Source organism: Bos indicus, chromosome 7, assembly GCF_029378745.1.
Source record: "Bos indicus isolate NIAB-ARS_2022 breed Sahiwal x Tharparkar chromosome 7, NIAB-ARS_B.indTharparkar_mat_pri_1.0, whole genome shotgun sequence".
In the NCBI taxonomy this organism is placed as follows: domain Eukaryota; kingdom Metazoa; phylum Chordata; class Mammalia; order Artiodactyla; family Bovidae; genus Bos; species Bos indicus.
Window position 1 is genome coordinate 8,192,031 of NC_091766.1, and position 26,894 is coordinate 8,218,924.

Below are 26,894 nucleotides of genomic sequence, written 5' to 3' on the forward strand. Positions count from 1 at the left end.
GCGGGCCCAGTGATGCCGAGGCCTGGTCCCCGCGCTCTCCAGGGATGGTCAGGAGCCTGGAGGGCCCGGGAGGCGGCTGGAGGCCGGGGCTCGGAGGCGCGGCTCCGAGCTGGGGGCGGGGGCTAGACGCGAGAGAGGCCACTCACCCCTCCCCAAACACGCGGTGCCCTTTCTCCCGCTCCACTGCTGAGCCTGAGCTGGGCGCGGGGGAGGCGGGGGTTATCCCGGAGGGGATCCCGCCCCCCCCACCTCCAACGGCCAGGCGCCCCCACACCCACGTGAACGCGGGGCCGGCGCGGATCCCACCAGCTGCACAGCGCGTCGCGGCTCCGCGCCGGTACCTCGGCCTTTTTGGTTTTGGAGCAGGCGCCGCGCGGTCTCTGGCGGGTCCCCGCTGCCCCGGCCGGGCGCTTCGCTGGGCTCCGGCACCTGCATCCCCGCGCAGCGCGCAGGCGGACGCGCGGGCAGGCCGCCCCCGCCGCTCCTGGCGCTGGTGAGTGCGAGCCCCGCGGCTCCGCGAGGGCGGGGGCTCTGAGATTTTGGGCAGGCGGGATCCCGGGCCGGCTGGGCCTATCATGGGGTCAGGCGGGTGGGGCCCCTCTTTCGCCCACGTTCTCATCTCTTGGCTGCTTTTTGTCTCAGCTGCTCCCTGCCCCGTAGAGTCGTAGCCTCCGCTCATCTCCTGTAGCCCTGGTGAGTTTCCTGTCTCCTTGGTTACCCATCTCCGCTCTTGTCCATCCTGTCCCTCTTATCCGTGGCCTCTACCCGTGGGCAGGTTTCCATCTTTGCCTGATGCCTGGTCCCTTTCCAAGGCTTGGATCCCTTCCCTATCAGGAGGTTTATTCCTCCAATCCGGAGGGACCTGATTGTGACTGAGACGTTGGTCACCGCTGTGGGGGGACTGGGTCCGAAGTTCTATGAGGGGTGGTGGTGGTGATGGTGTGTGTGTGTGAGACTGAATTTTGAATAGGAGTGCCAACCCACAGAGATGTATGAGGCTGAATGTTTAAACGTGGGGAGGAATTTCGATGTCTGAAGTTTTGTGTCTTGTGTTCCAAGTTGTGTGTGTGTGTGTGTGTGTGTGTGTGTGTGTGTGTATTATGCACCTGCCTGTATAGAGCTTCATTTACAAGGGGAGTTGTGCAAGATCCTGAAGGTGTGTGTGTGTGTATATGCAGCTGTGTGTCTGAGGAGGACTGTGGGGTTTTGTGTCTGATGGTGTGCATGAATGTCAAGTGTGTGTATGTTTGTGTGTGTAGGAATTGTATGACATGCTGCGTGAATAGAGCTCCTTTTCTTTTTTTTTTAAATTGAAGTAAAGCTGATGTACAATATTACATAAATTACAGATATACAATACAATAGGGGCTTCCCAGGTGGTGCAGTGGTAAAGAATCTGTCTGCCAAACTGGAGATGCGGGTTTGATCCCTAGGTCAGGAAGGTCCCCAGGAGAAGGAAATGAATCCACTCCAGTATTTTTGCCTGGAAAATCCCATGGACAGAGGAGCCTGGTGGGTTACAGTCCATGGGTCGCAAAGAGTTGGACACGACTTAGTGACTGAGCACCCATAAAAAATAATGATTCACAATTTTTAAAGATTTACTTCATTTATAGTTATTGTGAAATGTTGGCTATATTCCCTATGTTGTACAATATATCCTTGTATCTTATTTTATACACAATAGTTTGTACATGTAACTTCCTACCCCTGAGTTGCTGCTCCCCCTTCGCTCTCCCCACTGGTAACCACTAATTTGTCCTCTATACCTGTGAGTCTGTTTCTCTTTTGTTACGTTCTCTAGTTTGTTGTTGTCTGGATTCCACATATAAGTAATATGCAGTGTTTGTCTTTCTCTGTCTGACTTATTTCACTTAGTATAATGCCTGGAGTTGCATTTCTGAAGTTGTGTGTGTTGTATGTCGAACAGTTCTGTGTGTGTGAGACTGTGTGTCTTTGTGCAGTTGTGTATATGTCAGTTGTACACACGAGGTGTGTGAGGTTGTGTGTTCAAGTGTGTGTGTGTAATGTATGTGATTTCCTCCTCCTCCTCTCCCTTCACTCACTCCTCAGGCTAGCAGAGTATTGAGATAAAATGTGTGGAAAGCATCCTCGTTTGCCCACTGCAGTTTGCTTCAGCTTTAGAATGTAGAAGTTCCTTCTTCTTCTCCTTGGTCCTGAGAGAAGGGTGGCTTTCATATCTCATCACATCTGCAAGTCTGGAGGTTGGGGGAAGCAGGTGGGGCACTTGTTTTTGAACTCCTGCAGATACTGGGGACACTGGGAGGGTCATTTCCTTATCAGGAACCTAAGAAGCAGGGCCAAGAGAAGGCCCAGGACCAGGAGAGACTAGACAAGAGAGAATGGGCTGTGAGGGCAGAAGCCCCCAGGGGTCCAAGAGAGACTGAGAAGGGGCCAAGTGGAGGCCACATTCCTGGGAAAAACATTTCAAGTCAAACACTGCTTGGCAAGTAATGCAGTTAGGACTGAGCAAGACTGATGAGAAAACTCTCTTTCCTGTCAGTGTTTTTCTCTGTCTTCAGTCATATGTCTGTTGGACTGATGCTTTTTATTAACCGTGGTTGTCATCTGTTTCATGCTCACTAGGTAATATTCTAAGTGTCACATGAATCGAGTCATCAAATCGCATAGAAAGTGACCAGGTCCTGCAAGGTGGAGTTGGATTTGAAACAAAGAGCTCATGCATGCTCTTCCTCTAGGTCAGGGTTCTGCAAAAATTTTCAGTAAAGGACCAGCAGTAGTGTATGGATATCCATAAAATCTCTTTTGTCCCAACAACCCAACTCCACCATTGTAGCACAAAAGTAGCTGTAGAGAATAAAGAAATGAGCATGGCTATGTGTCAATAAAACTTTATTTACTAAAACAAGCAGCAGGCCAGAGTTGACCCTTGGACAATGGCTTGTCCATCCCTGCTGTTTCTCTTAGGGATGACATAGGAAATAGGCAAACTAACTCTGGAGTTTTTGTGATGAGTTAACATCTCAGCTGAATAACTCCTTTCAACCCATGGGCAAGCTTCATAATACTTCTTGGTGACTGGGAACATGCATCTTAGAGGTGAGAGAGTAATCACACATTTGGTTTCCTATCGGATTTTTGACAGCCAGCTGAAAAGTACCATCGTGATTTCAGGATCCTTTGGAGCAAGATCCTAACTGGGATTTGACTTTGGAACTAGGACTTAGAGCTGAAGGAAGGAGAGCCTGGAAAGCTGAGGCGGATACCCTGTCCCTGGGATATGCGGGGTGCATAAGAGGACAAGAAAGGCAGTGAGCTCAGAAAAGTAGCTGCTCAGCTAGTGACAGCACCGCTCCCCCCGACCCCCAAAAAAGTTCAGGGAACTACCTATTGGCCTATCTCTGATAGTTTCCCACTTGATCTGCATGGATTCAGACACTGGGCTTGGGATTAGGGCTTGGGAAAAGGGTGGCAAGGAGAATAATTTGAAACCATGATCAGAGAGTAGCTGAGGAAGACCAGGTTCTACAGCCATCCAGGCAACCTGAATATGCACAGCTCAGCACAGGATACAATATTTACTGCCTTCCTTTGGTTTGGAGAGTTTTTTTTTTTCCCTCTAGGAGTCAGATGAATCTAGTGTGTCTGTCAGGAAACTGACAGCATACTCGAAAAGGGCAGTTGAAAATTAAGGCCTATTTACAAGGTTGAACCAGTAAAGTTGGTACAACACTCAGAGAACAGCAAGAATAGGGAGTGGCAGGGAGGGAGCAGGAGGGAGACCTGGAGAGAGCTGTGGCTGTAACAAAGGATTGGCTTTATTATTGTTTTAATTGCAATATATATTGATACATAACATTGGATACATTTTAAGATGTACACCATGCTGTTTTGATATATTTATATGTTGTATAATATTGGTTTGGCCTGAAAAGTTCCTTTGGGTTTTCCCATATGACATTATGGAAAAATCTGAACGAACTTTTGGGCCAACACAGAAACATGATTGCCACTGTAGCAATAGCATTTTTATCATGCCAAGGGAGCCACAAACACTCAGTGCGAAAAGATGCTCTCTTTAACAGATGATGTTGGGAAAGCTGGTTAAACACGTGCAGAATAATAACATTTGACCCCCATTTTATACTGGGCTTCCCTGGTGGCTCAGGGATAAATAATCTGCCTGCCAATGTGAGAGATGTAGGTTTGATGCCTGGATTGGGAAGATCACTTGGAGAAGGAAATGGCAACCCACTCCAGTATTCTTGACTGGGAAATCCTATGGACAGACGAGCCTGGCGGGCTACAGTCCATGGAGTCACAAAAGAGTTGGATGTGACTTAGCGACTAAACAACAATTTTATGCCACTTACAAAAATTAACTTGAAATGGGTTCAGTTCAGTTCAGTCACTCAGTCGTGTCCGACTCTTTGTGACCCATGGACTGCAGCACACCAGGCCTCCCTGTCCATCACTAACTCCCGGAGTTTACTCAAACTCATGTCCATTGAATCGGTGAGGCCATCCAACCATCATCTCATCCTCTGTCGTCCGCTTTTCCTCCTGCCTTCAATCTTTCTCAGAATCAGGGTCTTTTCCAGTTAGTCAGTTCTTTGCATCTGGTGGCCAAAGGATTGGAGTTTCAGCTTCAGCATCGGTCCTTCCAGTGAACATTCAGGACTGATTTCCTTTGGGATGGACTGATTGGATCTCCTTGCAGTCCAAGGGACTCTCAAGAGTCTTCTCCAACACCACAGTTCAAAAGCATCAATTCTTCGGCGCTCAGCTTTCTTCCCAGTCCAACCCTCACATCCATACATGACTATTGGGAAAACCATAGCTTTGACTAGATGGACCTTTGTTGGCAAAGTAATGTCTCTGCTTTTTAATATGCTGTCTAGGTTGGTCATAGCTTTTCTTCCAAGGAGCAAGCATCTTTTAGTTTCATGGCTGCACTCACTATCTGCAGTGATTTTGGAGCCCCAAAAAATAAAGTCTGACACTGTTTCCAGTGTTTCCCCATCTATTTGCCATGAAGTGATGGGACCGGATGGATTGATTGGGTATAAGACTTAAATATATGACCTGAAACCATAAAACTTAGAAGAAAATGTTAGAAAGAAGTTCCTTTACACTGGTCCCATTAATGAGTTTTTTTTTTTTTTGATATGACAGCAAAAGCACAAACAACAAAAGCAAAAATCAACAAGTGGTACTACATCAAACTTAAAAGCTTCTGTATGGCAAAAACAAAACAAAACAAAACAAACAAACAAAAAAAACCCAAAACCAAAACAACAGCAAAATGAAAAGGCAACCTACAGAAGGGGAGAAAAACTTTGCAGATCATGCATTGGATAGGGGTTAATATCCAAAATATATAAAGATCTCGTACAACTCAGCAACAAAAATCAATCTGAAAAATGGGTAGAGAAACTAAATAATCATTTTCCAAAGAAGATGTCCAAATGTCCAACAGCTGCAGAGGATTGTCTGATGGGAGCTGTGGCTTTATGTAGAGGAATACGTGCCTGTGTGTGTGCTGTTGTGTCCAACTCTTTGCTACCCCATGGACTGTAGCACGCCAGGCTCCTCTGTTTAGAGGATTTTCCAAGCAAGAATACTGGAGTGGGTTGCCATTTCCTCTTCCAGGGGATCTTCCTGACCCAAGGATCCAACCCTCTTGCATCTCCTGCACTGGCAGGTGGGTTCTTCACTATTGCATCACCTGGGAAGCCAGTCCCTGCCAAACACGAGCCTGGCAGGGGGAGCTGAAAGAATGCTCCGTCTCCATCTTTTCCCACTTTCCATTCTGCTGTTTTCCACTGGCCTGACTGAAATGGCAGGGCAGCCTGGGCAATGCTATCTCTAGTGGTTAGCCTTTTGCCTGGAAATAAATCTAGAGGGATAACAGAATTTCCAGTATGCCTACAGTAGGGACATTGCCACTTGCTGTGAGGTCATATAGGCAAATCTACTTATCTTTCCAGATTAGGAGGTGCCCAGGGCCCATAATACTTTTTAAGGACCCATGCAAACGTTTATGCCTTTTTTTTTTTTTTTTTTTGCTGAACCTCATGGCATGTGGGATCTTAATTCCTTGACCAGGGATCAAACCCATGCTCCCCCAAAAGTAGAAGGGCAAAGTCTTAACCACTGAAATTCCTGTTTGTACTTCTTTTAAAATTACAATACAGAATACAACTTTGGGTTGAAAAAAATGTTTTAATACATAATATTAAAATATTCATTTAAAAAACTGGAGTAAAATGTGCACAGAACAACCATCCATTTAAAAATGGCATTCAAAAAAAAAATGGCATTCAGTGGCATTTAGTTCATTTGCAACATTGTACAGCAATCACCTTTATCAAGCTCCAAAATATTATATTCACTTTTATACCAATGCAGTTGTAAAGTATTTTTTTAGAAATTTATTTCTTTTTAATTAAAAGATAATTGCAATATTGTGTTGGTTTCTGCCATATATCAACATGAATCAGCCATAGGTATACATATGTGCCCTCCCTCTTGGACCTCCTTTCAACCTCCCACCCACCCCATCACACTCCTGTAGGTTAATTTTGATGTATGTTTCAATGGAGTAAGGGACCACAAAGACAAATGTTCCTCAGACTCATGAAAATCACAATTTCCAGACTGCGCTGTGCATATATGGTATTGGTAAAAGGATAGGCAAGTTTTAATTTCTATATGCATTTTATTTAATGTGTATTAAAATATAATCAGCATTTCAAGTAATAATCTAAATTTTCCAGTTTATATATATATTTTTAACTTTTTATTTTGTATTGGAATGTAGCCAATTAACAATGTTGTGATAGTTTCAGATGAACAGCAAAGGGACTCAGCCATACATGTATTCATTCTTCCCCAAATTCCCCTCGCATCCAGGCTACTACATAACATTGAGCAGAGTTCCTTATGCTATACCGTAGGACCTTGTTGGCTATTCATTTTAAATATAGCAGTATGTACATGCCCATCCCAAACTCCCTAACTATCCCTTCCCCCCAGCTTTCCCCACCGGCATCTGTAAGTTTGTTCTCTAAGTCTGTGAGTCTCTTTCTGTTTTGTGAGTTCACTTGTAGATTCGTTTATTTAGATAAGTAAGTAAAATGACATGTGCTCAGTCACTTCAGTCGTGTTTGACTCTTTGCGATCCGATGGCCCATAGCCCACCATGCTCCTCTGTCCATGGGATTCTTCAGGCAAGAATACTGGAGTGGGTTGCTGAGCCCTCCTCCAGGCAATCTTCCCAACCCATGAATCAAACCCACGTCTCTGGCATTAGCAGATGGGTTCTTTACCACTAGCGCCACCTGGGAAGTGACATGGATTTGGCTGAATGTAAAGTGAAGACACGGAAATCTGAAGTTTGGGAAACAGTATCTGGCATCCCAGGGTGACTCTGAACATCCCATTTTTTTTTTTCAAAAGTGGATCCTGAAGAGGTGCTGGTGTCAAGAAAGATCACCATTTTCATCCCATGGGACTCTCCCTCTCCCTGTTGCTCACTTGGGCATTCATGCAGAGGAGCTCCATTTATTGGGCACCAGTAAATGCAGGCATCTGCTGATTCCATCATTGTGGAAAGCCCATTTGGTGGCACCTCTCGTGCTTCCCAGGTGACTCAGTGGTAAAGAGTCTGCCTGCAGTGCTGGAGATGCAGGAGACATGGGTTCAATCCCTGGGTCAGGAGGATCCCTGGAGCAGGAAAGGGCAACCCACTCCAGTATTCTTGCCTGGAGGATCCCATGGACAGAGGAGCCTGGCAGGCTACAGTGCATGGGGTGGCAGAGTCGGACACGACTGAGCACAGCACAGCAACTAGGCCAAACATGAAATCGTATTAATTTGGGGTGCTAGCCCCAAAGTACCTTGTTTAAGGCTCTGTGTGAAACTGGTGCTTGGCAGAGGCTTGTTAGTCTGGTTTGTGAGATGGGGAAGCTCCCAATTTCTTGTAAGGATCTCATAAGAGGGTAAAGAATCTGCCTGCAATTTAGGAAACCCAGGTTCAATGGGTTGGGAAGATGTTCCCTGGGTTAGGAAGATTGCCTGAAGGAGGAAATGACAACCCACTCCAGGATTCTTGCCTGGAGAACTCCATGGACAGAGGAGCCTGGTGGGCTGTAGTCCATCTGGTCTTAAAGAGTTGGACAGGACTGAGCGACAAACGCTTTCACTTTTCATGAACTAAGGAGGGGGGCCAGAGATACAGAATGGCAAAATCGTCCCTGAAATTGTGATCTGCTTCTTTGTCTCTCCCACATGCCTGGGAATGGTTCTGGAGACCTTGATCCTTTTTCTGCCAGGACATCACCCTTGAACTCCAGGCGGTGTTCTCAGGCAGCCCAGCACGGGCACATCCCCACTGGACCGGCTCTCTCCCCGAGTTCCTCACCAGCTTCTGCCCTTTCCTTTCTACCCACATTCGCCTTCTGTCTCATCCCTCACCAGATCTGCTCCCTCTATTCCCTACAGATAGACGATGAGCAGCCATGGCAACAGCCTCTTTCTGCGGGAGAGTGGCCAGCGGCTGGGCCGGGTGGGCTGGCTACAGCGGCTGCAGGAGAGCCTGCAGCAGAGAGCACTGCGCATGCGCCTGCGCCTGCAGACCATGACACGTGAGCACGTGCTGCGGTTCCTGCGCAGGAATGCCTTCATCCTGCTGACTGTCAGTGCCGTGGTCATTGGTGAGTCATCTGGGAGGGGCGGGCTCTGCCCTTGGAGGGTGAGGACTCGAGGGACACCCTCTGCACTCACGTTTCTTCCCTCCACTTACTTGTTCTCACCTGCACTCGTGCCCAAATCCACCATTCCGCCTCCCCATGATATAGACAAATGGTACACACTCCTGCAAACACAGCTGTATGTGCAGCGTCTCATGGATATGCAAGTGTACGCACATGCATAAGTATACACTGTTCAAATGCACACTATCTGCATATGAACACACAGTGTACACTTTCTGCATGTGAACACAGACACGAACACATTTTTATTCATGCACAAAATTTACAGGTGCAAACACGTAAACTCACACATTTGTACACCTATAGTAGAACTTACAAACATGTTCACACACACATATGCATTATTCTGCCCACACACTGGCTCACTGAAAAGGTCACTAAATACATGTATACCCTCATGCTTGAAAATAGTAACACACACATATAAGTCACACCTAGGTGCATATGTAGGAAAAACATGCACATCTCATGTATGTGGACCCTCACATACAGGCACAGATACGTGTGCACAAGTGAACATGTTGTTGTTTAGTAGCTAAGTCATGTCCAACTCTTGTACTGTAGCCTGCCAGGCTCCTCTGTCCATGGGATTTCCTAGACAAGAACACTGGAGTGGGTTGCCATTTCCTTCTCCAGGGGATCTTCCCAACCCAGGGATGGAACCTGCATGTCCTGCATTGGCAGGTGGATTCTTTACCACTGAGCCACCAAGGAAGCCAACACATACAAGTAACACCTATATGCACACATAGGAAAGACATGTACATGTCATGTACATGGGCCCTCACATACAGGCACAGATACATGTGCACAAGTGAGCATACACTGTTACATATGTGTACATAGGTACACAGGAGTGTGTGTAGACATACACACACATGCCACAGCAGTAGCACATAAATTCATGCATTCCACAATGTACACACCGACACACACTCATCAAATGTTTCTCTTTTCTTTTACCTCCATCCACACACACACAGACTCTGTTTGGGATGGATGGCCCATCCTCGGGGCTCAGTGACCAAATTCAACTCTATGCACCCCTCATTCTGGCCCTAGGGGTCAGCCTGGCCTTTGCCCTGCGCCCATACCAGCTCAGCTACCGCCAGATCAAGTACTTCTCTTTCCCTGGAGAGCTCCTCATGAGGATGCTGCAGATGCTGGTGCTGCCTCTCATTGTCTCCAGCCTGGTCACAGGTGAGAGAACCCAGGCTGGGGCTGGCCTCCAAGACCCAGCCCAAAGTCCAGGCTCACACCCTGAGCCAAGGCTGTTCCAAGAATGGGACCACCTCCCCAACTCAGGACCTCAAACAGGGAGCATACAACTCGCTCTGAGTCCTTGACCAAAGCCCCAGTCCCAATCAGACCTGGGTTCTAGAACCCGTATGACCTAGATGACTTATCTCAGTGATGTTCCTGTACTTTTCCTTGGAGGTAAAATACCAGCCTGTTGGGGGCTTAGAGATGAAGGGAAGGCTGTTGTGGGGCCACCAGGAAAGGTACCTGGGATATGGTGTGGATGGTCATGGAGTGGGCTGTGGATGAAGGTGTTTGAGACGGAGGTTACAAAATGGTGGGTGGAGAAAGTGAAAGTGAAAGTCGCTCAGTTGTGTCTGACTATTTGCGACCCCACGGACTATACAGTTCTTGGGATTCTCCAGGCCAGAAAACTGGAGTGGGTAGTCTTTCCCTTCTCCAGGGGATCTTCCCAGCCCAGGGATCAAACCCAGGTCTCTTGCATTGTAGGTGGGTTCTTTACCAGCTGAGCCACAAGGGAAGCCCTGGTGGGTGGAGGGTAGGATGGAAGTATAGACAGCCTATGCAGGGCTTGGTAAACTGTTTCTATAAAGGGCCAGGTAGAACACATTTTCAGTTTCAAGGGCCATGTGGTCTCTGTTGCAACTCTTCACTTCTCTTGTTATGCAAAAGCAGCAGCAGATTAGTAAGTAAACAAATGGGCATTGTTGTGTTCCAATAAAACTTTATTTATAGAAATAGGCAGCAGGCCATATTTGGCCCATGAGTGGTCAGTTCCCAAGCACCAGCTTTGGTGGGGCGGTGGTTGATGATAAAGGCATAGAAGAATGATTTCTTGGGTTGGGTTTCCCTAGCTGCAGAGTCTGAGATGGGAATATTTGCACAAGTGATTTATTGAGGGATAAAATAGTTCTCAAGAGAAACCTATGAGGAAGTGAGATGAGCAGGATGGGATGGATAAAGAAGCTAAGCAGAAATGGCTTCAGCCTGATCCCATAGAGAGTTCTGGAGAATTTATAAAACTACAGAGTTGTCCTCCACAACTCTGCCTCCCTCTAAATCAAAGAAGCTGAGCCTTTGAAATCCTGTACCAATCAGTCATTTCTCCCAGCCTCCCCTGAGGCCTTTGTGGGTAAGTAGTTGGTGATGGACAGGGAGGCCTGGCGTGCTGCAATTCATGGGGTCGCAAAGAGTCGGACACGACTGAGCAACTGAACTGACTGAAGCTCCTGCTGTGCTGAGAGCAACGTTCAAGAGAAGGGGCCAGTATGAGTCGTTAGCAGCCAGCAGGCTCAGCTGTGGAAAGATTGGTGTATCAGCCTGGTAAAGGGTGTCTGGATAGGGTACCAAGCGTATATACTACATACAGATAGTGTATAGTGAGGTGGGTTGAAGGGAGGTGTGATTCTTGGGGTGGATAGTAGGATAAAGAGAGGAATGCGAATGAAGTTATGGTGCAAAATAGGGGTAATTAGAGGATGGAGTAGGGGTTGAAAATGTTGGCTTGGAGTAGAAGGAAGGTTAGTGAAGTGGTGCTTGGGATAAAGGATGGAGTGGAAGGTGTATTTGGAACACAGAATGGGAGTTGGAGGGTGGCCAGGTGGGTGGAAGGACGGGCTGGGTCACGGGAGGAGGGCTGGGTCATGGGAGGAGGGTTGGTTGTGGCAGTATGGGGACTGAGGAGCAAGTGGATGGGAGAGGGGGTTGTGGGGTGTGGATGGGGCTCCTCGGGGCTGCATCACCTGTCCTCCAGGTATGGCGTCCCTGGATAACAAGGCGACGGGGCGGATGGGGATGCGGGCAGCTGTGTACTACATGGTGACCACGGTCATCGCGGTCTTCATCGGCATCCTCATGGTCACCATCATCCACCCTGGGAAAGGCTCCAAGGAGGGGCTGCACCGAGAGGGTCGGATCGAGACCATCCCCACGGCAGATGCCTTCATGGACCTGGTCAGGTGACGTCCTTTCTAATGTTGATGGGAATTCCAGCCCTACGTGTAACAACCTTTACTCATGGGGAGACCTATAGGGAGACAGGCGGACCCAGTCAGGAAATATAGCACCCAAGTTGAGCCTAGTTTTAGAATAATAGTGTATGCTCATGTCCGACTCTTTTTGTGAGTTCCTGGACTGTATGTAGCCTGCCAAACTCTTCTGGCCATGGAATTTTTTAGGCAAGAATACTGGAATGGGTTGCTGTTTCCTTCTCCTGAGGATCATGCTGACCTAGGGATCAAACCTACGTCTTTTATGTCTCCTGAGTTGGTAGGCAGATTCATCACCACTAGTGCCCACATGGGTTTTCTTGGCACCCAGTTTCTGTCTTGGGTGATGGTGGTGGTTTAGTCGCTAAGTTGTGTCTGACTCTTTTGTGACCCCGTGGACTGTAGCTCACCAGGCTCCTCTGTCCATGGGATTTCCAAGGCAAGAACACTGGAGTGGGTTGCCATTTCCTTCTCCAGGGGATCTTCTTGACTCAGGGATGGAACCTGGGTCTCCTGCATTGCAGGCAGATTCTTTGCTGACTGAGCCACCAGGGAAGCCCACAGATCCCCTGAGATTGATTTTGCTTACTTCCAAAATGATATCTTTTGATCCTTAGGCTCAGAAGGCTATAGTTGCACCTTCTTGGTATGGGCTCAGGACAAATGGTGTTCCAATGCAGAGATGCATTGGAAGATGAATAATTCTCTTGGAGTAGCAAGATTTTGCCTGCCAGCGTCAAGATTGGCCACAAGTCTCCCCTAGTGACTTAATTTGGGGAAAGCTAGTGTTGGAAGGGAGAAGGCAATGGCACCCCACTCCAGTACTCTTGCCTGGAAAATCCCATGGATGGAGGAACCTAGTAGGCTGCAGTCCATGGGGTCGCTAGAAGTTGGACACGACTGAGCGACTTCCCTTTCACTTTTCACTTTCATGCATTGGAGAGGGAAATGGCAACCCACTCCAGTGTTCTTTCCTGGAGAATCCCAGGGACGGGGGAGCCTGGTGGGCTGCCGTCTCTGGGGTCGCACAAAGTCAGACACGACTGAAGCGACTTAGCAGCAGCAGCAGTAGCAGCAGTGTTCGAAGAGTTCAGGAGCTTTCTGTGTTTTTTTTTTTTTTTTGAGACATCACTGTATAGGAAGTCCCTGAGATGGCATAGTGTCCTAACCTAGGGCTCAGACAGACCTGAATTTGGAGTCCATCTACCCCTCCCCCCAAGTTAGCAGCTGTGTGGCTTTGGGTAACTTACATAAGTTCTTTTTGCTTTGGTTTCTTTGTATGTAAAATGGGGAGAATCAGTAATACTTTTAGGGTTGCATGCATGCTTAGTCACTTGGTCATGTCTGACTCTTTTTGACCCCATGGACTGTAGCCTGACAAGCTCCTCTGTCCATGGGATTCTCCAGAGTTAGTGTGATGTTTAAATCAGATCCTAGAGGTAAGGCACTTAGCTCAGTGTTCAAATGCTGTCTGCTATTATTGTTGTTGCTGTTGTTATTATTATTGTTATGATCACTCTAGGTTCTCTTCCAAAGTCTAACCACATCCATTTATCTGATGTTTTTCTGCAGAAATATGTTTCCACCCAACCTTGTGGAGGCCTGCTTCAAACAGGTCAGGGGGAAAGACATTGTCTGATCAAGGAGGTTTTGGGGGGTTGGGGGAGCTTGCTGCTGAGTGAATGGTCCAGGAGGGAGGGATGGGAAGAAGGACGGGACAGAGCACTGTTCAGGGCTTTTGGAAGAGTCTGAAAGGAAGACTGTGCTTCCTATGGGGTGGTGATCAGGGAAGGTTAGAGACAAGGACTTAGGCCAACCCAAGGCTGCCTGGGGATGGTAATGGAGAAGGAACCAGGGCTTCTGATCATAAATTGTTGAGGAGACAGGCCCCCCAAATCTGTCTGAACATTGCTCATGCAAAATGTATACTCATTCTCCCATGCACTGGTTGTGCACTTCCTCATTTATTTATCGGTGCACTCAATCTACTATGCATTCATCTGTGGCCTGATATCTCCATATTTCAGTTTAAGACACAGTACAGCACGAGGTTGGTAACCAGGACCGTCGTGAGGACAGATAATGGATCTGAGCTGGGCACCTCTATGCCGCCTTTATCCTCACTGGAGAATGGAACCGGCCTCCTGGAAAACGTCACGCGAGCCTTGGGCACCCTGCAGGAGGTGCTGAGCTTTGAAGAGACCGTCCCTGTGCCTGGCTCGGCCAATGGTATCAATGCCCTGGGCCTTGTGGTCTTCTCAGTGGCCTTCGGGCTGGTCATTGGTGGCATGAAACACAAGGGCCGAGTCCTGCGGGACTTCTTCGACAGCCTCAATGAGGCTATTATGAGGCTGGTGGGCATCATTATCTGGTGAGTGCTGGGCTGTGACGGGGGCAGGGAGTGATGGTGATGGTACATGGGAAGGATGTCAGGATCGGGAAGTCAGGCTGTGGGTTAGCTACTGAAATGGTTGTGGGGAGCCTTTGGCCAAAGTCATCTATATATGTATTGGTTCATGCACTCACCCACTCATTCACTCATTCATTCAATCCTTTGTGCAATGGTTTATTCACTCAATCACTCCCCTATTCATCTATGTATTCACTCATCTATTCATTTGTACTCATGCTTCTGTGCATTGTTCATTCACTCCATCATTCATCTATTCCTCTGCTCATTCTTCTATGGATTAGCCATGTTATCCATTCACTCATTTATTTATTTATTGTCATTCTTCCATGCATTGGTTTATTCATTTTCTCATTTGTTCATTTGTCTGTGCATAAGTTAATTCACTCATTCATATATTCATTCACTCATCAATTCATTCACAAACTCATCCATGCATTAGTTAATCCATTGATTAATTGATTGATCGATTTTCTCACTAAGTCATTTATTCATTCAGACTCATTCTTTGACTGACTTGTTCATCTCTACATTTGTTATTCTATCATTCAATCAGATATCCCCTGCATTCATTCATCTGTTTGCTTAACCCACTCATTCATTCACACACCCATCATTCATGTTTCATTTGCTCATTTTCTTATTCATTTATCCACTTGCTAATTATTTATTAATTGACACATTCATTCATTCATTCATTCACTCTTTAAATCCAATCACTCTTTCAGCAGACATTTTCGCAGGCAGACTTTGTTTCGAACTCTGGAATACAGAGATAACTTGAATTCAGTCCTTGTCTTTAAAGAGCTCACAAAGTCTTAGAGGAGACAGATGCATATTAGATAAATATGATACAAGGTGGAAGGTTCTAGAGTCAAGAGACATTTAAAAAGTGTAGGGAATATGATTGACAGAGCAATGGATAAAGATGTGGTACTTATACACAATGGAATATTATGCAGCCATTAAAAAGAATGAAATAATGCCATTTGCAGCAACATGGGTGGATCTAGAGAATGTCACACCGAGTGAAGTAAGTCAGAGAAAGAGAAAAACATGATATCCCTTATATGTGGAATCTAAAAAGAAATGATGCAAATGATCTTACTTACGAAACAGAAAAAAACTCACAGACTTAGAAAACCAAATTATGGTTGTCAGGGGGATAGGATAGTAAGGGAGTTTGGGATGGACATGTACACTCTGCTCTATTTAAAGTGGATGACCAACAAGGACCTACTGTAGAGCACAGGGAACTCTGCTCAATGTTACGTGGCAGTCTGGATGGGAGGGGAGTTTGGGGGAGAATGGATACATGTATACGTATGGCTGAGTCCCTTCGCTGTTCACCTGAAACTACCACGAAATGGTTAATCGACTAGACCCAAGTACAAAATAAAAGGTTCAAAAGGAAAAAATAGTATAGGGAATACAGAAAAGCAAGCCGCCAGTGAGGTATATGCAGTGAACTCTGCCTGGGAAGGTGAGGAGAAAGTCATGGAGAAGTCCACCTCTTAGCTGGGTCTTGAAAGGTGAGTAGGAGTCCAACAGGACATGAAGAAGGAAGAGGTACTTCAAGCAGAGGGAACAGGACATGCAAAGCTTGAAAGAATCTGAGTTGTCTGAGGAATGGTGAGGAGTTCAAGAAGGCGGGAGCATACGTTGGGAATAGTGGTGGAAGATGTGAACAAGGCTATCTTCCCAAATTGGGGAAGACTTTGTACATCATCCCAAATCAGGTGAAAGTGGCCGGGAGGGGCTAGAGGCTAAGTTGAGAGCCTGGGAAAGCAGCAGGGTGCAGAGTGCCTGTTTGTATCTTAAGCAAAGAGGCAAGGCCTGGGGATTGGGGTGGGGAGAGGGAGTGGGAGACAGTACTGAGTGCTCACAGCATCTACTATATCTTCACTATTCAGAACTTACAGGTAAAATATTTTAAAAAATTGATTTCAAGTGAAAATTAAAGGGCAAATGTTAAAACAAAATTTTCTGATTAAAAACAAAAGTCATGGATACAGAGTGGTCTCCCCAGTCAGGCTCAAGGTGGTCTCCGTCTTGTAATTCAGTTGTCATTCTTTGAAAAAAAAATTATTTATTTTTGGCTGAGCTGGGCCTTTGTTGCTGTACACGGGCTTTCTCTAGTTGTGGCGAGTGGGGGCCACTCTGCAGTTGTGCACAGGCTTCTCACTGTGGCTTCTCTTGTTGCAGAACACAGGCTCTAGGGCACGTTGCACACCCTTTGGTAGTTGTGGCCCGTTGGGCTCAGTAATTGTAGCCTGTAGTCTCTAGAGTGCCAGCTCATAACTTGTGGCCCATGGGCTCAGTTGCCCCGCAGTATGTGGGATCCTCCTGAATCAGGGATTGAACTGATGTCCCTTGAATTGCAAGGCAGATTTTTAACCACTGGATCACCAGGGAAGCCCCAGTTGTCACCCTTTTTAAAGTGCTGTTACTTCAAGAGGTTACAACAAAAAAATAGACAAAACAAAACCCAAGAAGGAAAGCAAAACAGGATGAAAGTACAAGAGAAGGAAGCAAAATAACTTGCAACATAAAATATATTAAAGGGAATGCAGTACTGAACCAGAAGACCCATAGTATGTTTGTATGCATTGCACATAACCACTTTGTCATTAGGAACAAGTTTCAGAAGTGGAGGGGACAGGGACTGTGGGGCCAGTAAGGTCACTCCACTGTATTCACAATTGGGGCTCTGAAGTTGTGCAGGAGGGAAAAGTCCCCCTCTCCCCTTTCTTACCCACTTGGGTCCAGTTAACCCCATGAGGTCTGATGCCCTGGACCCTTCCAGCTGCTTTTCTAGGATCTCAACTTAGCTTGGAGGGGAAGCTTATCAAGGATAAGCAAGAAGATTGAAAAGAAGTATTGAGAACTCAACTGAATTGGGAACCATGAGTTTTATAGTGGTATTTGGCATGTTTGGGAAAATATCCATGTGTCACAATGGTAAAGAATCTGCCTGCCAATGCAGGAGATGCAGGGGTTGCAGGTTCAATCCCTGGGTCGGGAAGATCCCCTGGAGTAGGAAATGGCAACCCACTCCAGTATTCTTGCCTGGAAAATTTCATGGGCAGAGGAGCCTGGTGGGCTTCATTCCATGGGATCACAAAGAGTCAGACACGACTGAGCAAGCACGCACATACACTGTATGTGCCAGGTAGCTGAGTATGGAAGGAAAGAAATCATGTACAATTGATCCAGAGCTGAGGAATTTTGCAGAGGATGAGAAAGAAGGATGGAGGTGAGGAGTTTGGGAATATTCATAGACATAGAGTTGGGGACAATTCAGCAATCACCCACCAGGCCTATCCTTGAGCCCAGAAGTGTCTGGAGGTGTCTCCTTGTATTCTTATTTCCACCTTAGCTTGGGTCTCATCATTTCTGTCCTAAGCTGTTGCACCAACTTCCCAAGTGGTCCTCACCTCCTGTAGTACATCCTCCATGACAATGAACAAGTGTAGACTTCAATTTCTAAAGGGAGAGAAGTAACAGAGGAAGCCAGGTAATGGGTTAATTAGGGCACTTTTGGCAGAAACTCATAAAACTAAGCAATGAGCTGATTTGAGGGGAAAACAGGTGAGCCCTTGATGAACTTGCTTCTTCTGTTTCCTCTACTATCTTTTTCACTCACTGCTTCAGTCACACTGGTCTTCTCTTTGCTCCTCCTATACTCCTAGCTCACATTCACCTCTGGGTCTTTGCACTGTTCCTGAAGTGCTTTCCCCTCAGATATGCATGGTTGCTTTTCATCATTCAGGTCTCAGTGCAAATGTCATCTCTTCTGAGAAACCCTCCCTGACCACTCCTTCTTAGAGTCCCACTCAAAAGTGGGGATTTTGCAGTTATCACACACTGAAGTTTTTAATGACATATTTCTCTGTGTACTGCATATTTCACCCATTAGAATGTAAGTACCAAGAGGGCAGGGACCATGTGATTGGAACATAGTAGGTGCTCAATGGACATTTGTTGAGTAAATGAATAAATAGGTAATTTAATAAGACAAGTTGTTTATAATTAAATTTTATTGGCATATAGTTGATTTACAATGCTGTGTTAGTTTCAGATGTACAGCAGAGTCAGTTATATATAATATACACACACATATCTACTTTTTTAGATTCCATTCCTATGTAGGTCATCACAGAGTATTGAACAGAGTTCCCTGTGCTATACAATAGGTTCTTATTCAGTTCAGTCGCTCAGTCATGTCTGACTCTTATTAGTTATCCATTTTATATATAGTAGTGTGCATTTTTAATCCCACTCTTCCAATTTATTTCTCTTTGGTAACCATAAGTTTGTTTTTTACATCTGTGACACAATTTCTGTTTTGTAAATAGGTTCATTTGTACCATTTTTAAAGATTCCACATATAAGTGATATCATAGGATATTTGAGAGAGATTGTTTTGAGATGTCTGTGGGAAATCCAGGTGAAATAGCTCAGGGCTGGTGAATGAGTGAGGATATGCACTTTTAGGGAAAAGAATAGGGGCATACGAGGTACAAATATGGGAAATCAAGGAAGTTAGAGGGTCAGAGATAGGGAGTATCTGGGTTCGCCTCAGGATGAAGTCCTGAAGACGATTTTTGGGAGATCTTTGAAGGGGAGAATGGGTGAAGGAGTGCCCTTACATTGTAAGAGAGTATATCTTGGAGTTGTAGGACTGAGGCTGAGCTGTGGATAAGCAGGAAGGAAAGAGGGGATATGTTCATGGAACCTTGCCCCATAGGTTATTGTGTGGGGGAGGTTGGAGGGGAGTCAGGTGCTGTATGGTGGGTGTTGCCTGGCTCCAGGGTCTATATGGGCAAAGGCTTGGGGCTGCTAGTGCCAGGGGAGGTCATGAGGAAGGCCTGACGGGTGTCTGGCTTGGCCCAGGTATGCACCCGTGGGTATCCTGTTCCTGATTGCTGGCAAGATCTTAGAGATGGAAGACATGGCTGTCCTGGGGGGTCAGCTGGGCATGTACACCCTGACCGTCATCGTGGGTTTGTTCGTTCATGCCGGTGGCATCCTGCCTCTCATCTATTTCCTCATCACCCACCGGAATCCTTTCCCCTTCATTGGAGGAATACTGCAGGCTCTCATCACAGCCATGGGCACGTCTTCCAGGTATGACCTTGACCCCCACTGCTGGTACCTTTCCTAGATCCACTCTTTGTGTTTCCCAGGATCTCCTGGGAGTCCTGCCCTCTCTACCAATTCAGAACCTCATCTGGGCTATTGAGTAGTGTCAGTGGCTCTTTGAAGGTGGATCAAGATCTCCTGGAGGAGGAAATGGCAATCCACTCCAGTACTCTTGCCTGAACAGTCCCTTGGACAGAGGAGCCTGGCAGGCTACAGTCCATAGGGTCACAAAGAGTCAGACATGACTGAAGTGACTTAGCACCCAACACCTGGGCACTGATCTTTGTCATGCGCTGGCTGTTGTGACTCTTTCCCCCTCTTTTTCTGTTTCTCTATTTAATATGGACAAAGAGCCAGGTACCAACTTTGAGGTTAGGACAAAGGTTCCAACATGTCTCCTGATCTCAGTCATTTTCTAGCTTGTATGGTCTCATCTTTCCTTGAGGTGGCCTCTGGGAGATCTCTTGGCTTCTTTTATTTTGTGGTTTCAGGGGGTTCATAAGAAGCTCCCCTTTCTCCCATCAACCAAATTCAAAACAATCTGAGATGTATCACTAGAGCCAACCAGATGGAAGAAGAATGTAATTTTTATTGCTTATACACTGAAGAATGTGCCTCTTGATCTGTGGTCAAGTAGGATTGGCTCGCTTGTACCCCCAGAATTAAACTCACCAGGTTGCCACAGGCATGGACACCTAAACATCCTCTCTGTGGGTCCAGGCTTCTCTTTGCATGATATAAAGCGGACCAGACAGAGCACATGTTTTATGGATCAGCTGATTCCAAGTGGGGAGAAAGACTGAGAAGGCTAGTATAGCTGAGGTCAATCCCCAGGTAAACATGGGAAGTAGGGGATAGGAGTCTTCTGTAATACCCTTCTCTTAGCCCTGAGAGGTGGGAACTTAGAAGGCCTTTCCTCTTCTTTCTGGGAGTGTTTAGTTAGAGTGAACTAGTGGCATGAACCAGTGACCTGAACTAGTGTGTAGTAAGTAGCCTTAAGCTATTGACTTTAGGTGGGTCAAGAGGCCTGAGCCTGGGGGACGTCACTGCTGTGTGCTCCCTGTGTCATGTAGAGTCCCTCTCCCCATGCTCAGTTATCAGCCCCTGAAATGTTGTACATCTGCCATCTTCCCCTTACTCTAGTTCCCAGCCTGCCTCCCAATGTTCTCAAGGGGACCCCTCCTTGGGCCCATGGCTACCTCCTATCCTTGGCCCTTGGTGCTCTCTTCCCCAGCTCTGCGACACTACCCATCACCTTCCGCTGTCTGGAGGAGGGCCTTGGTGTGGACCGCCGCATCACCAGGTTCGTACTGCCCGTGGGGGCCACTGTCAACATGGACGGCACCGCCCTCTATGAGGCCCTGGCCGCCATCTTTATCGCCCAAGTCAACAACTACGAGCTCAACCTGGGCCAGATCACAACTATCAGGTGAGTTGGCCTTGGCTGGAACCTACCAACAGGTGAGACCTGAGCGGGGATGGTATTGGAGGGAAGGGAGCATTTGGATATTGGTTGGGGGGGGGTGTATTGAGGGGTGCAGGAAAAAATAAGACATGGTTCCTGAACTTAGGGAAGATCTAGTCTAAGGAAGAGACACTGATGATAGTAATGCTGATGACAGTAATGATGATGATGATGTAGATTATGTTGGTGACAGTGGAGATGATGTGGATGGTATTGATTGTGGTGACGGTGGTGGTAATGGTTTTGGTGATGAGGATGATGGCCAACATTTATGAAACTCTTGCTATGTATCATCTCAGTCACTCAGTCATGTGTGACTCTTTGTGAGCCCATGGACTGTAGCCTGCCAGGCTCCTCTGTCTACGGGATTCTCCAGGCAAGAATATTGGAGTGGGTTGCCATGCCCTCCAGGTGATCTTCCCAGGGATCGAGTCCATATCTCTTATATCTACTGCATTGGCAGGTGGGTTCTTACCACTAGCGCCACCTGGGAAACCCAGCAGCTTCCCACTAGATGTCTTATTAACACCTGACGGTGTATACATATTGATGCTGCTCTCTCAATTCGTTAGCCTACTCTTGATTCAGTCTGACCCTCTACTTGGTGGTGGACCACCATCTTTTTCATTTTCCAGGTGTTGTACATTTTAGTTTTCCTAAGCCATATACATGTAAGTGTATATGTTTTTTCACTCACTCAGTGCCATAGACAGTTTCTTCTTTTGATTTTAAACTTAGCCCACCTTCCAGAGTGTCCTTCCTCGCATCAGGACCTCTCTATACTGACCCACCCACTTCTAGCACATGTGTGTATGGAGGACTCAAGCTTCTGCTTCATGGCTGCTGCCCAGGTTGATTCTTCTGCCCTCTTCCAGCCCCCAGAGGCAGCTGGTTAAATCCCTGCTTTTACACCTAGGAAGACTAAAGGAGCAAAGAAAGAAACATTGAGGAAACTGTAAAGGGCGTCAGGATCACCTCTCTCATTGCTTTCTTTGGGTGAGGCACTGGGTGGCATGGGTTTGTTGTTGTTGTTTAGTCGCTCAGGTGTTTGACTCTTTGTGATACCCCCAGCCTGTAGCCCACAGGGCTCCTCTGTCCGTAGGATTCTCCAGGCAAGAATACCAGAGTGGGTTGCCACTTCCTCCTCCAGGGTGTCTTCCCGACCCAGGGATCAAACCCACGAATCCTGCATTGCAGGTGAATTCTTTACCACTGAGCCACGAGGGAAGCTGGGTGGCATGGATATGACATCCCTAGACACTCATGCCATGCTGACTGCTTGCTTTCCTTTGCATCTGTGGACAAAAAAGTGTCTCTGGTCTTTTCAGTAAACAAAGGTTGTCACCCTGCCATCAGCTATTGGCTGCTGCAGCTGCCCCCAAAGGTGCCCCTTGGGGGCAATTCAGGATGGAGCAAAGCAGGCTACTGGCCCTGTAGAGTTCACATCTAGAAATGATATCAACGGGCCAGACTCTTGTATTATCCCATACATAGAAAAGCACTCAAATTACTGACTTGAGATGTCTGGTGTTTTTAATTCAAATCTTAATTGGAGGATGATTTTAAAAATTAATTTTTAATTTTTATTTGAAGGATAATTGCTTTACAGTGTTGTGTTGGTTTCTGCTGTACAACAGTGTGAATCAACTATAAGTAAACACACATCCCCTCCATTGTGAGCCTCCCTCCCATTCTCCCTCCCCCATCCCACCCCTCTGTGTCACCGCAGAGCACTGAGCTGAGCTCCCTGTGGTACACAGTAGCTTCCTACTAGCCATCTATTTTACGCAGGGTAGTATCTATATGTCAGGGCTACTCTCTTGTTTTTTTAATTTTTATTTTTGTGTTTAGCAGTAATCTTTTAGATGTTTCCTGACAAGTGTTTTTCTTTTCTCTTTTTTTTTTTCAACAAAAACTCCTTCGTCCTTAACGTCTCCAGAACCTTTCCTCAGAGCTATCAGAGTGGCTGTCACTCTGGCTCAGTAAGGTCCCGGAATAAAACATAACTCTCAGCTTTAAGGGGTGTACCTCGTGGCTCCGTGGTAAAGAATCTGCCTGCCAATGCAGGAGATGGGGGTTTGATTCCTGGGTCTGGAAGATCCCCTGGAGAAGGAAATGGCAACTCACTCCAGTATTCTTGCCTGGGAAATACCATGGAGAGAGGAGCCTGGTGGGCAGCAGTCCATGGGGTTGCAAAGAGTCAGACACGACTGAGCAACTAAACAACAACAACTCAGCTTAAAAAAACAAAACAAAACAAAACAAAACACCTGCTCTCGCATCTGCAATATGAACTGTTTAAATGTCCATCATTGGATGAAACTCCAGCCAGATCCCAATAAAAGACGAGGGGATATCTCTGCATTGCTTTTGATAAAAGTCGCTTTGAATTTGCTCTATATTTTGGGGATCTGACCCCTTCCTTTCTTTTGTGTCTCTCCTAACACTCCCTCATTTCTCCCTTCCCCCTGCCTGCGTCCCTCTGTCCTTTCTCCCTGTGCAGTATCACAGCTACAGCAGCCAGCGTCGGGGCTGCCGGCATCCCCCAGGCAGGTCTGGTCACCATGGTGATTGTGCTCACCTCAGTCGGCTTGCCCACTGAAGACATCACGCTCATCATCGCTGTGGACTGGTTCCTGTGAGTGTTCTTCAGACTCTTCTACTCTCTCTCCTTGAATCCCCTGCTTTCCCTGTAGGACTCCCAATGAATGGGCTCTCATTGCAGCAAGGACAGAGCTCTAGAATTTTAGAATGAAAAGAGGGCCTTGGAGAACATCCCAAGCAGTATGGACCTCAAATTCCATAATCTTTAGAAATAGGAAAGTAAGCCATGAAGGGCTTTACCCATCTTCCAGAAAAGCCCTTGGTACATGCCTTATGTAGAAATCACACAAAAAGGTGATCCATGGGGCAGAGCTGACTTGCAAATTTTTTTAAAAAATTCTCAACTTTTATTTTAAAAATTTTATTTATTTATTTGACTGTGCCAAGTCTTAGCTGGGGCATGCAGGTCTTCTATCTTTGTTGCAGTATTCAAACTCTTAGTTTTGGCATGTGGGATCTAGTTCCTTGACCAGGGATTGAACCTGGACCCCCTGCTTTGGGAGTGAAGAGTCTTAGCCACTGGACCACCAGAGAAGTCCCTCAACTTTTGTGTGTGTGTGTGTGTCTCTTCAGTTGTGTCCGACTCTTTGTGACCCCATGGACGGTAGCCCGCCAGGCTCCTCTGTCCATGGCATTCTTCAGGCAAAAATACTGGAGTGGTTTGCCATGCCCTCCTCCAGGAGTTCTTCCTGATCTAGGGATTGAACCCCCATTTCTTATGTCTCGTACATTGGCAGGAAGATTCTTTACCACTAGTGCCCCCAGGGGAGCCCCCCTCAACTTTTATTTTTTAATTAATTATTTTTGACTGTGCTGCAGAGCTTATTGGATGAATCCCTAGTTCCTTGACTAGGGATTGAACCCAAGCCCTGGCAGTGAAATCTGCATTCTAACAACTGGAATGCCAGGAAATTTTCTCAACTTTTAATAATAGGAGGTTTACATATAAAAATCTGGACTTTCATCTCCACCTTGGAGCTCTTGCCTGGATCTCACTCCCTTTTAGATGGTTTCCAGCAGGGTCTTATTTACTCACAGTGGTTACCTTCCTCATTCTGCATGCTGTTCAGCTCATAATCCTTAATTTTCTTTTTAAAAATGAATTATTATTTATTTTATTATTATTATTATTATGTTTTTACTTTACAATATTGTATTGGTTTTGCCAAACATCAACATGCATCCGCCATGGGTGTACACATGTTCCCAATAAATTGGAGTATAGTTGCTTTACACTGTTTCTGCAGTACAGCAACATGAATCAGCTACAGGTATATATATATATCCTTTCCCTCTTGAGCCTCCCTTCTTCCCCCTCCCTCCTATCCCTCTAGGTTATTACAGAGCACTGAGCTCACTGAGCTGAGCTCCCTAGCAGGTTCCCAGTTCAGTTCAGTTCAGTCGCTTAGTCATGTCCAGCTCTTTGCAACCCCATGGACTGTAGCATGCCAGGCCTCCCTGTCCATCACCAACTCCTGGAGTTTACTCAAACTCATGTCCATTGAGTCGGTGATGCCATCCAACCATTTCATCCTCTGTCGTCCCCTTCTCTTCTCAGCTTCAATCTTTCCCAGCATCAGGGTCTTTTCAAATGAGTCAGTTCTTCACATCAGGTGGCCAAAGTATTGGAGTTTCAGCTTCAACATCAGTCCTTCCAATGAACTCTCAGGACTGATCTCCTTTAGGATGGACTGATTGGATCGCCTTGCAGTCCAAGGGACTCTCAAGAGTCTTCTCCAACACCACAGTTCAAAAGCATCGTTTTTTTGGCACTCAGCTTTCTTTATAGTCCAACTCTCACATCCATACGTGACTATTGGAGAAACCACAGCTTTGACTAGATGGGCCTTTGTTGGCAAAGTGGTGTCTCTGCTTTTGGTTCCCACTAGCTATCTGTTTTACACAAGGTCTTGCATATATGTCAGTGCTACTCTCTTAACTCGTCCCACCCTCTCTTTCCCCTGCTGCGCCCACATGTCCATTCTCTGCGTCTGTGTCTCTATTCCTGCCCTGCAAATAAGTTCATCAGTGTCATGTTTCTAGATTCCATATATATGTCCATACCCCTAATTTGCTATATCAGACATTTACATTTAAAAAAAGCATTGCACTGCTGAGAACAAATATGAGCACATCAGAGCTTGGTCCAGCCTGTGTTGGACTGGAGTGTGAGCCCTGACTCCAGGGCACAAGGAGCCCCCAGCTGCTGCACCTTCTTTGTGGAGTGCCTCAAGCCTTGATTAACGGCAGCTTCTCTCTCCCCTCCCCTCTGCAGTGACCGACTTCGCACAATGACCAATGTGCTGGGGGACTCTATCGGAGCGGCCGTCATTGAACATCTGTCTCAGCGGGAGCTGGAGCTGCAAGAAGCTGAACTCACCCTCCCCAGCCTGGGGAAGCCCTACAAGTCACTCATGGCACAGGAGAAAGGGGCGTCCAGGGGACGGGGAGGAAACGAGAGTGCTATGTGAGAGCCCCCTGCTCTGCCACCCAGAGAGGAGGGAAGGGGGTTGGGGAGGGGGTTCCTGGTGAAGAACCACTACCTGAGTGACTGTGCACTGAACACATATGTTCTTTCCAGCGCGTCTGGGGGGAAACTGAGATAAAGGAGCAGGAATGAAAGATGTCTAAGGTGTCTGTTTCTCTCTGGGAATATACTGAAATATTTGTGGGGGAGGCCATGAGCAGGCAGAGGAGGAGATATTTACCCTGGGATTAGGGGTAAGAGAAGCTTCAGGTTCAACAAGATGAGGGGTCAGCTTGTGTTCCTCATTTTTTCAAAGAGTGATGCAACTCAAGAAGGTAAACTACTGTTCCTCAGTGTTGTTCTTCAGTACTCTGTGACTCTGTAGACTGAAGCACAACCAGGCTCCTCTGTCTTCCACTGTTTCCCGAAGTTTGCTCAAATTCATGTCCATTGGATTGGTGATGCTATCTAACCATCTCATCCTCTGCTGCCCGCTTTTGCTTTTTCCTTCGATCTTTCCCAGCATCAGGGTCTTTTCCAATGTCTGCTCTTTGCATCAGGTGGCCAAAATATTGGAGCTTCAGCATCAGTCCTTCAAGTATATATTCAGGGTTGATTTCTTTTAGGATTGACTGGTTTGATCTCCTTCCTGTCCAAGGGACTCTTAAGAGTCTTCTCCAGTACCACAGTTCCAAAACATCAACTTTTCGGTGCTCAGCCTTCTTCATGGTTCAACTCTCACGTCCGTACATGACTACTGGAAAAATGATAGCTTTGACTATATGGACCTTTGATG

The 26,894-nt window shown here is 46.6% G+C and overlaps 1 protein-coding gene across 2 annotated transcripts; it reads left to right on the plus strand.

Moving 5' to 3' along the window:
- SLC1A6 (solute carrier family 1 member 6) lies at nt 1-26,253 on the plus strand. Of its 2 annotated transcripts, none has more exons than XM_070792638.1 (10): nt 1-493; nt 8,488-8,699; nt 9,822-9,959; nt 11,773-11,977; nt 13,580-13,622; nt 14,035-14,378; nt 19,314-19,547; nt 20,797-20,991; nt 23,531-23,665; nt 25,907-26,253. In XM_070792638.1, the coding sequence occupies exons 2-10, from the start codon at nt 8,495-8,497 to the stop codon at nt 26,100-26,102; spliced, it is 1,695 nt and encodes a 564-aa protein (XP_070648739.1). In that variant the 5' UTR covers nt 1-493; nt 8,488-8,494; the 3' UTR covers nt 26,103-26,253. The 2 variants fall into 2 exon arrangements, with proteins under 2 accessions (XP_070648739.1, XP_070648740.1); XM_070792639.1 differs by lacking the exon at nt 1-493 and adding an exon at nt 560-693.
- Nucleotides 26,254-26,894: the final 641 nt, after the last annotated feature.

Coding starts and splice junctions, on each gene's coding strand:
- SLC1A6 (XM_070792638.1), top strand. CDS start 8,495: ATGAGCAGCCATGGCAACAGCCTCTTTCTGCGGGAGAGTGGCCAGCGG. Junction 14,379..19,313: donor CTGGTGGGCATCATTATCTG/GTGAGTGCTGGG, acceptor GGCTTGGCCCAG/GTATGCACCCGTGGGTATCC. Junction 19,548..20,796: donor GCCATGGGCACGTCTTCCAG/GTATGACCTTGA, acceptor TCTCTTCCCCAG/CTCTGCGACACTACCCATCA.